Source organism: Pangasianodon hypophthalmus, chromosome 23 (genome assembly GCF_027358585.1).
Source record: "Pangasianodon hypophthalmus isolate fPanHyp1 chromosome 23, fPanHyp1.pri, whole genome shotgun sequence".
In the NCBI taxonomy this organism is placed as follows: domain Eukaryota; kingdom Metazoa; phylum Chordata; class Actinopteri; order Siluriformes; family Pangasiidae; genus Pangasianodon; species Pangasianodon hypophthalmus.
This window is the reverse complement of record NC_069732.1, coordinates 5,350,081-5,361,169: the sequence shown is the minus strand read 5'-3', so window position 1 is coordinate 5,361,169 and position 11,089 is coordinate 5,350,081. Positions and strand designations below refer to the sequence as shown.

Below are 11,089 nucleotides of genomic sequence, written 5' to 3'. Positions count from 1 at the left end.
TCATTTCATAGTTTTTCAGTTCATAGGTGAATATTTTTTAATTTTATAGTTGTATATTTCTGGGTCATAGTTGCATTTTCTAGTCCATAGTTGTACATTTCCTAGTTTCACAGTTGTACAATTTCTAATTCCAAAAGTTTTCTAGGTCATGTCTGTACATTTTAGTTCATTGTTGTACATTTTCTGATTTCATGGTTGTATATTCTTCTAGTTGTACGTTCTTTAATTTCTTCATTTGAAGCTTATTAAACTAAATACATTTACATATTAGTAAATTATAATGGAGTGTAAATAGTGTCAACTTGACTAATAAACTTCATAAACTTAATGAAAGTAGGACAAGTGTTGTTTATATGATGCTGTTGTGTATGGAAAATGTTTACAATTTTTTAAACACTGACTCAACATTTTACACATCTTAAAACCATGGTATATATTTGCCCAATGTGCTTAATTTTTTAAAATAATTTGATTAAGATCATATTTTTTCACACATATCCATGGCTGCAACAAGTTTGAGACCCAGCAACTATACAGCTCGTGCAGCATCCTTGCTTACTGATGTCCACTGGCCGAAACCAAAATGATTCATCACTCCCTATGTAGGTATAACTGCATAGCGCGTAACGCAAAGCCGTCTCCACGCTACATAGTGTACTACGTATCTAATTTGTATCCAATTGGGACGCAGCCTTGTAAATATGCTACGGCTCCTTTAAGAATCTGGGATTTGGGAGTGACGCGGATACGAAAGCCTGTTGATCCATTTTGGTTTTTTGCAACGAAAATTTCTTGGACAACGCAAAGTCGCTCGTTTGTTAAGCTGGCTGTTTCGATTCTTAATTTGTCATGTATGACGTTTAAGGACAAACAGAAGAAGGGATATCTGTTTTTTTGCCTTAATTGTGTTGTTTTGTGGTCCTGTAACGTTAGCTAATTCGGATAAGTTTAAAATCTAACAACAGTTCTGGGACGAGCTGATAAGGAGGCGACCATGGACTGGGGAACAGACCTCTGGGTGAGTTTAGTTAACTTACTATTAAAGCTAACACTTTTACCTGGCACAGATCACATTTTGTCTTTAGCGCGTTTTAAAATAGTCTCTTTAAACGCCCTGCAGTTTTTTAGGGCGAAAAAAAAAGTTTATAGGGTTTTCCTCCAACCTATTTTCCTCCTTTTTCCCCCCCGCATGCCCAGCTCCTGTTCGGTTTCTGGCTCGCTGGAGTGCAACAGATCTTATTTTCCTCACCAGTCAGATGCATTTTGAGTACTTCAGCTGTTTTTAATGTCAGACTGACTTTATATTGTTGAGTTAATGTTATCTGTTTAAACTGCTCTAACTGGGAACTGGATAATCTACTCGGGTTCCTCTAACGTCTTTTACCCGAGTGGTTTGAAAAGATCTTTACTGTTAATGTTCTCAGCTGATCCTGTTTTCTCTTGGAGATGTGGTGGAGATGAGGTGGAGATAAGGTGGAGATGTGTTGGAGGTGGAGATGTGGTGGAGGTGGAGATGTGGTGGAGATGTGGTGGAGATGAGGTGGAGATGTGTTGGAGGTGGAGATGTGGTGGAGATGTGTTGGAGATGAGGTGGAGTTGTGTTGGAGGTGGAGATGTGTTGGAGGTGGAGATGTGTTGGAGGTGGAGATGTGGTGGAGGTGGAGATGGAGATGTGGTGGAGATAAGGTGGAGAGGTGGAGATGTGGTGGAGGTGGAGATGGAGATGTGGTGGAGATGTGTTGGAGGTGGAGATGTGGTGGAGATGTGTTGGAGGTGGAGATGTGGTGGAGATGTGGTGGAGGTGGAGATGTGTTGGAGATGAGGTGGAGTTGTGTTGGAGGTGGAGATGTGTTGGAGGTGGAGATGTGTTGGAGGTGGAGATGTGTTGGAGGTGGAGATGAGGTGGAGTTGTGTTGGAGGTGGAGATGTGTTGGAGATGAGGTGGAGATGTGCTGGAGACGAGTTGGAGTAACGTAAGCTGTATGACAATATGACAATTTACTTTTCATTGAGTTTGTTGTTGATTGTCTGTCTGTCTGTATGTCTCTGTCTATCCCTCTGTCTGTCTGTATGTCTCTGTCTATCCCTCTGTCTGTCTGTATGTCTCTGTCTGGCTGACTGTCTGTGTCTATCCCTCTGTCAGCCTGTCTCTCTCTATCTCTCTCCCTGTCTGCCTGTCTGTCGATATGTCTCTGTCTATCCCTCTGTCTCTCTGTCTCTCTGTCTCTCTCTCTGTATCTCTCTGTCTGTCTCTCTGTCTGTATGGCTCTGTCTATCCCTCTGTCTCTCTGTCTCTCTGTCTGTCTGTCTGTCTGTCTTTCTGTCTGTCTGTCTCTCTCTCTGTATCTCTCTGTCTGTCTCTCTGTCTGTATGGCTCTGTCTATCACTCTTTCTCTCTGTCAGCCTGTCTCTTTCTTTCTCTGCCTGTCTGTCTGTCTGTCTCTCTCTATCTCTCTGTCTATCCCTCTGTCTGTCTGTCTGTCTTACTGTCCCTCTGTCTGTGTATCTATCTATCTATCTGTCTGTGTACACTCCAGACTAGATATCTATTCATCCTTCTGTCTTAGTATCTATCCCTCTATCTATTTATCCCCAGTCTATTCTTCCATCTATGTATTTATCTCTCTTTCTCTCTATATAGCCGTTCACCTAGCTCCTATGTCCCTCTGTCTATGCATATATCTATCCATCCTTCTATTTATCTGTCCCTTTAACTGTCCCTCCGTCTGTCTAGCCCTCTGTTTACACTCATGTTCCTCCCCCATCAATTGATCTAACCCTCCTTTTCTCTGCCTATTCATTCATCCATCGTTTCATTCATTACTTGACCCCTTCGTTTTTGTTCTGCATTTCCTTGCTATGTGTTTTGGTCTTTGTCTGTTTCTGGTGTTTATTGTTTTTTGAAAATATATAACCTTTTAGTTGCAGTTGTTTGTTTTCCTGTCGTTATTTGCAGCACAAAGCTTGACTAGCTTCCACTGCCAGAAAAATCAAAAACAAAACTTCAGAAAGACAAATTATTTTTTCAGAAAAGTCTTGAAGGTGGTTTTATACTCGCCTGAAATGCTTCGCTGCTTTTTATGTTTTCAAGGAATGTAAACATTTTTCAAGTTTATAGCCACAAGTTATAACTCAGTGTCCTATTTTGAGACTTTTCAGAATGACCTGAACCTTCACAGACCTGATGCGTGCGTCTTTGGGCAGTGGACACGAGTTAGACAGTTTATTAAGAAAGCTTTCTCATGATTTCCTTACAGTTTGCCTACCTGCAGTCTGTGCAGTGCAAGCATTTGGGATGTTGGGGATGCTCTGAAGTTAACCCTGTGTCTCACACGGAGTTTCCACCCTTTTCCGCACTCCACACTGGACTAGTAAAATTAAATGACACAATGTCAGTGACACTAGCGGTAGCTTCTCCTGTGACCTTGGCTCTGTTTTCAGGGCTTAAAGGAAAGGAAAAGGATGCAAATATATGCGCGGCTGAACTTCTACATTATGAAAGTGGAGCATTAGAGAGAAGTGGGTGGGGAGTTTCTGACCCCGTTACACCGGTTCCCTCAGGGTTTCTGTCCTCTGTCCCCTTTCCATCATGTGGCCTACTGCGCCAGCCTAATTAGTTTTGCCCTAATTTCTGTGGCCAATCATCCAGTCCACGTCCCCGCGGGTATATTTGGTGTTACGCTGCAGATTTTTCCCAGACAAAGAGAGATGTCTGTCTCCTGACCTGTGGTGGGCTGAATTTCGTATCATAATCATTAAAAATTGAATTATGCTTTTTATTTGGGCTTGAGCATGATTACTTTTCTGGACATAACCATTCTGAGCCCCAATACAATTAGTGCAGGTTTAAGGCCTGATCTGTATTTGACGTGCAGAGACAGCAGGAATGCCAGCAGCATTGTTGACATACCTGCTTGCATATCTTATGCACATCTGCAGGATTAAAGTGACATTCACTAGATGGTACGTCAGAGCCAAAACATCCTTGTCCATCAGGTTTCCAAGTGGAACTGTAAAATATTTAGTGGTTTCATGCATAGTGATTTTAAACGCACTGATGAGCTCTGTATTTTTTTTTTTTCTTTTTAAAAAAACTTTGTGCTGTTGTCTTGATTGTTGTTATGGTCTGCTTCTTAAATTCAGATTCAGAAGACTGGTATTCAAAACAAACTTTTTGGTAGGTCTGAAAGCTACATGAGATGTTTTTAAAATTCAGTAGTATGTGGTATTCAATAACTGCATACAATAATACATAAATATGCGACTTGAGACATTTTTTAAATTTTTGTTTTAGTCAGTTGCAGACACAGTGTCACTGTTTCTGGTGGTATTGCAATTGCACCATATGTAGGCGTAGCGTTAATGTCCGAAGACATGTACAAGCCATGCTCCAATACGTGCGGCAACTAGCTTGTGTGTGAGTATATGTAGTTAAAAGCAAGTATAATCCAGGTTTAAGAATAATCTATAGTTGCTTATTTTATTTAATTTTTTTTTGCAAAACTTTTAAAAGTTTTTTTTTTTATATTCTTTTATCTATTGCACAGGTATTTTAATTAGTTAAAATTTAGTAAATATTAATAAACATTAATAAATAATTATTTATTATTTCTTTTGTATTAAATTACCCACAGTAATGATAAGCTTAATTTATTTTGCTTGCTATAATCAATCTGCCATCAACTTGAGAAGGAATATTTTTTATTTTAATTTTTTTAAACATCAAACCTCTTCAGTGCAGTCCAGCTTACATATCGTTTTCACTATTATATGCTCATTACTTATGGTGTAGTGTAATGCTGATAGGCTTAAGTGCCTGTTTAGTGTTTTGCAGGGGTCTGAGAGAAGCCTGGGGGGGGACTGGGTGTGGCGAGGGGATGGTGGCGGTGTGAATGCAGTGAGGGATGAGTGTTAGCAGGGAACGAGAAGCTCCACCAGATCCATCAGGTTCTTCTTACTGTGTTTGTTGGTGTCTGTTGCTCTGTTACTCCTGCTCTTCTGGAATATAACCTGCGTGTGGGGAAACAACAGTAATATAATACGTTACTAGTAATATTCAGGATGCATGCTATATTTAATGAGAAAATTAATGCATCATTGTTTTTGAATAAATAATGTGGAAAATATATGTGGATTGAGTTGAAAAGTTTGACAGACTTGTGAGGTGTCTAAAAGCAGAAAACATGGGATTGTAAGTCTTTGATCTTCAAATATCTAAATATGTTTTAGAAAATCAAATAATATTCAAATTGTTTAAGTTCCAAAGAAATAGAGAATTAAACTTTCACTGATAAAGTCAGGTTTCTTTGAATTATAAATTGTAACTCGTAGGACCAACATGGAACAGTCAAGAAGTTCAAATAATTAATTGTAATGAACTGAAATTGTTTTTTCTGTTGAAAGTGCGTGCACCTTTGGTGTGTGTCTATCAGAGTATCAGAGCATAACCTGATGATGGTATCGAGCTCCGTGTGTCACTATTAATCGCTGTATCGGGAGGATCCAGTCGAGGCAGCTCGCATTTATATGCCACATCCTAAGCTTCTAGTTCTGCGTCTGCTGGAGCGAGTCGGCGTGAGTCAGTGGCATGAATCAGCTGAGGCACATCGGGTCGGTGTCTAAGCAATATCCCGTCTGATCGGTTTGGATTTTTTGTTTAGTCATTAAGGCTTGACTATGCTGTGGCATGTGTCCAGTGTTTCCCTGTTGATCCATTTGCTATTTATGGCAGCTCTGGACTACAGCCTGCTCCTCCATTATGTACTGTGTGTGTGTGTGTGTGTGTCTGTCTGTTATTCTACTATCCCAGCCTCAGTCGGAGTGTGTGTCTGTATTTGTGTGCATGTTTTCTAAAAGTGTATCACAGCAGGCTGCGTATTCAGACGTGATAGCTGTGAGACTACTGGAACAAGCATTTGCTGAGCACTTTGACTGGGATGATGTGTCAGAGTAGGGCTTGGTGTGATACTTTATTCACTCTTTGGCTTTTTGCTTAGTTAGGGAGGGACAAGACAATGACCGGGTTAAAACCAAAATACCAGGGGGGTGAAGGACAAGGCGAACACAGTGAGACAACCCTTTTCTGTAATTAGGCCTGCACATTTTAAAATAGCTTCAGAAACTAAATCCTGAAAATGAAACCATATTTGTTCTGCTCATTTCATAAACTAGACTTCACTTCGCTTCATGGGACTATTGTTTTGCTCAGCACTAAAGACTATTTTTTTGTTTTTGGTGACTGAGTGGGTCGTGGTGTGTGTAGGCCATGAATTCTTTATTTGTTATGTTGTTCTGTTCGTTGACTCCATTTTGAGGTGGCCAGAGGAAGGAGGAGTTTGGGGCATGGACCAGCTTGTTAGGAATTTTCTCCTGATCCTTTCCCCTCCCCTTCGTACTGTAGTTGAGTCGTGTAGCCTGGCTTTGGAAGGTGCGTGTGTGCGCGTGTGTGTGTGTGTGTGTGTGTGTGTGTGTGTTAGGAAGCATTTCTTGATATCATCACTCACGTACAGGCATGCCCGCACTTGAAGCACTCACACCAACATACTAGCCAAAAAAGGAACTGAGAAACCAGAGCTCGATGGAGATACTCCAGAGCAGTTCTCTTCCGTCTCACTTGAGGTTTTTTTCAGTATGGAGAAGGAAAGTTCTGTTTAATCCTTGTTTAACAAACAAGCTTATCCTTTCCCCTGAGTTTCTGTTTAGCCTGCCTTTCTGCTCTGTAGGAAATAACATTCCGTGACATTCATATTTCTTTGAACCATGTTGATATACAGCAGGAAATGAGGAAGACTTCTACTTCCTGTGTCCTGTGTGAGAGAAATGACTGGGCCTCAGCGCTTTTACCCCGGCTCCCGCAGTGCAACAGGGCCAAGGTTACCGTTGTCAGGAAGGCCTCCCTCTGATAAAACGGCTGAGGGTCAAGGGTTGCCAACATGCAGAGAATCTGAGGAATGTAGGACCTGGTGCAGAGGCAGATAAAACGACACACTTCATCGCCAACACATTTTTCTTACCATGTACAACAAGTTCCAGGTTCTGAGTGGCAGTAAACAACCATGTCAGATTAATCAGAGAAGATAATGATGCTGTGATTGTGATAAACTCCTGAAGGTTACATGTGTGTTTATAGTAAAGCGGTCAAATCGCGAACCCTTAAGGGTTCTTTGGTTGTCAGACTGGGTGAAGTTTTAGAGGTTCCGTGTGTAAGTGTACAACAAGCGTTCTATTTAGAAGTCTTTTAAGGAATGTAGAACCGTTAATCAAATGAGGAACCCTTAGAGAACCCTTAGTGTTACAGCTGGTTTGCATCAGACACGATTTTTTTTCAAATAGGAAAAAAAAAACCCCACACATTTGATTTTAAAATACTTTTCTAAGTGTCTGTATATCGAGACTGATTCTATTGTCCTGCACGTACACATCATTGTGTTCTTCTTAGCTGTTTTGATTTCTGTTTTTTTAAACTGCAGTGAAATCAACTAGTTTCATAGCGCAGAACTCTACTTCCTGCTAGAAAGAAGAACTTTATGCATCAATAAAAGTGGCCAATAATCAGCTACTTTCACAGCAAGAGGCCACCACTAACTGTTTCTAAGGAAACTAACAATAAGATGTGCTGCTGTGAACATTTTTCATCTCTTGACTAAACCTGCGCTCCAAAAAGCTCATGTGTGTGTCAGTGTTTGAAAGTTTGTTTTCCTATCAAAACCCAGTGAACAGAAGTACAGAGAACCAATCAGATTACAAAATTCAGTATTCTGAAAATCGTGGGCAGAAAATTGTACAAAAATATCAGACACCCAGTGAGCTTCTGAGGTGGAGACTGCCCATAAACCAGTGAAGTACAAACTTTTATACACATGATTGACTGCTCATGTGATGACACCAAGGCCTGACAGTTGATAACTTGTGTTTGAGTGTAAAGAGCTGTATAAAAAAGGCATAACTACTATAAAAACACAGGCTCTAAAGAAAATTGCTGTCCATGCTGATTGTATGCAGCTCATGTTGCATAAGTTAAACATCTACAGGACGTCAGTGAGGGGAAAAAGGTGTTTAAAATGATTAAAATGATTTAAGAGTGGGTTTTTTACTCTCAAGCAACCAGATATGATGTTAATCATAGATAATTCAGTTATATTAATGTTCTCAACAGTTTAAAAGTCTCCAGTCACAAACATCAGAATTGCAGATGAAGCACATTTTACACCAGAAGTGAAGCTGCTCACACTGGCATTTCTGCTTTTCTTTCACTGGTTTTATAAATATAATGTGCAGATATCTGTGATATATTATTATTATTAACTTGCATTGCTCAGAAATTGAATAAAAAGATAAATCAATTAGCAGCACAAATATTGCCAGTGGGTATCCATAAACTACACTTGGTCAAAAGTATGTGGACACTTGAGTATTGAATATCCCATTCCAAAACCATGGGCATTAATATGGAGTTGTTCTCCTTCGCTGTTATAATAAAGTCCACTCTTCTGGGAAGGCAAGAAGGTCTGGGGTGGAGTCGGCGTTCCAGTTCATCTCAAAGGTGTTCAGTGCGGTTGAGGTTAGGGCTCTGTGCAGGACACTCGAGTTCTTCCACTCCGATCTTGACAACCATGTCTTCATGGAGCTCGCTTTGTGCACAGGGGCATTGTCATGCTGGAACAGGTTTGGGCCTCTTAGTTCTAGTGAAGGGAAACTGTAATACTACAGTGTACAAAGACATTCTAGACAATTGTGTCCTTCCAACGTTGTGGCAACTGTTTGGGGAAGAACCATGTATGGGTGTGATGGTCAGGTGTCCACATACTTTTGACCATATATGGTATAGTCTCCGTAAACTATAACCCATAATAAACTGAAGTAATGCAACATTACAGCATGAAGCATAATGAAGATCCAAAAACATCTGGCAGTTTGGAGGCCAGAAGCTACATGGAATGGAAAAATAACATGATCAAGCTTATTTTTCGACATGAAGTGGGTGGGACGAGCAAAACTGAGCACAGTTCAACTTTATGCAAATGAGAAGCAAACGATTAGGCGAGGGCCTGTAGGTGTGCAATACAGTGGTAAGCTTCACTTTATTTCTGCTCTAAAAAAAATATAGATTTTATTTTATTTTATCTGATTTGTGATCAGATGGGTGGTTTTACATACGTTCTGTCGATACCTTGTGCGGATGTGGCACTATCCTGCTAGTGCCAGTGAAACCATGGCAACCAGCAGTAACATAAACATAAGAACACCCACAAGCAACCACTGTAGAGCAACCTGACCCAGATTGGAGCCATGGTGATCAAGTAAAGCCTGGAAATGCAATGAGATTTTCACTTGTAAGCTCTGTGTGTGTGTGTGTGTGTGTGTGTGTGTGTGCGCACACAATATTTGTTTATTATTACTCCATAGTTCAGTGGAAACATGACACTCGATGATGATATTTCTGTGTATAGATCATTTTAAACAGCTGTAAACTCATCTTCATAACCACTGCTTGTCATTTGAAGGATCAGTGACATACAATTATTATTCTTTCACCACAAGGATGTCGGATGATTGACATTCCTGCCACCGTGAAGTACACAAAGTTATCATAGCGTGAATCTTTCATACCTCTCCACCACTTTACTGAAGTGTGTCTTATCTGACAGTGTTTTATTCTCTCTACAGGACCAAAATGATGTCATTGAGAAACACACACAGTCAGGGCTGGATCTGGTGGATAAATACATTAAGTTCGTAAAGGAGCGCACAGAGATCGAGCAAAGCTATGCCAAGCAGCTAAGGTGAGAATATCCGCACCCCAGTCTAACCGGTTAGTACCGATAAATGATGTGTACGTGTGTGTCCTGCAGCTGTGTGTGTGTGTATGTGTATGTGTGTGTGTGTTGGGAACAGTTTTAGCTGATTGTGAAATTGACATGGGCCTCATGACTGATTTGGAGCAGAACAGAACTTGTCTGGTCCCTGGAGAGGCAGGATTTGGCCTTGTCCCAAACTCAATTTTTCTTTCTCTCTTCCTCTTTTTTCATTCCTCTCTCTCTCTCTCTCTCTCTCTCATAGTCTCTTTTTGTCATATCTCTCCTCTACTTACAGGCTCACAATTTCACTCTCTTGTTGCTGCTCAGTTTCTCTCATTCTCTCGCCCCAGCTCTCTCTCTGTCTCTCTCTCTCTTCCTCTCTCTTTCTCTCTCTTTCTCTCTCTCTCTTTCTATCTCTTTCTATCTCTGTTTCTCTTCCTCTCTCTCTCTCTCACACCATATTCCTCTACTACTTACAGTCTCTCATTTTCTCTCTCTTGCAACTGCTCCATTTCTCTTTTTCTCTCCTTCTCTGGCTGTCCAGAGACTTCTCTCCTTTTCTGGCTATCGCTGTGCTCCTTCACGTGGCTCTTCCTGTCCCCTGGGTCTCTGTCTGAAGAGAGGAAGTGGGAGCAGACTGCCACATGACAGGGCGGATGTGGTTGAGGAAAGTAAAAGAAGAGTGGAAGGAACTTTTTTTTACTGTCTTAGCACTCTTCAGGGTGAAAAATAAACAGAACATAGAGGACATCCTTTCTGGGGGAAAAAGAAGGCATGGATTCAGTGTGTGTGTGTAAGGAGGTGTTGTCTGTGTTAATAAATTATTTGAAAGTTGCTGCTGCTGTTGTTGATGATGATGATAATAATAATAATAATAATAATAATAATTACAACTATGTAAGGTACAAAACACAACACTTTGTGTAATTGTAAGAAAACACAACACTTTGTGTAATTGTAAGAAAATAATGTTTGTCAGTGCCATTACAACCCCAAAGCAGATTATTTTACATTACTTTGCTATAACAGCACACCCAATAATAAGTGTTTAATTCCTCTTACAGCACATTGTTTCGTTTATTTTTTTATTTTATTTTAACAATGCCTCATACTTTATATCTGTTTATAGTTGCGAATATTGTTGTTTACCATTCATGAAACAAGTTATTTCCTAATGAGAATTAGAACAGTCGTTCCCTCGCCAGCCTCTTTCTTTTTCTCTCTCTCTCTTTCTTGTAGTTAATAAAATAAAAAGTATTACTGATAAACCGAATAGCCCAAAGTCCAGGAAA

General features: G+C 40.3%; 1 protein-coding gene across 5 annotated transcripts in view; it reads left to right on the top strand.

Annotated features, from left to right (window-relative positions):
• The first annotated feature begins 725 nt into the window (after positions 1-725).
• Positions 726-11,089, top strand: part of trip10a (thyroid hormone receptor interactor 10a) — a 32,549-nt gene continuing 22,185 nt past the window's right edge. Inside the window, exons 1-2 of one of the 5 annotated variants that reach the window (XM_053228323.1) lie at positions 726-1,018; positions 9,667-9,782. In XM_053228323.1, coding sequence (XP_053084298.1) covers positions 995-1,018; positions 9,667-9,782 — 140 coding nt within the window. In that variant the 5' untranslated portion in view covers positions 726-994. Of the gene's footprint in view, positions 1,019-5,237; positions 5,611-9,666; positions 9,783-11,089 lie in introns of those variants that run through there. The other 4 variants (XM_053228326.1, XM_053228322.1, XM_053228324.1 and 1 more) reach the window with 4 other exon arrangements.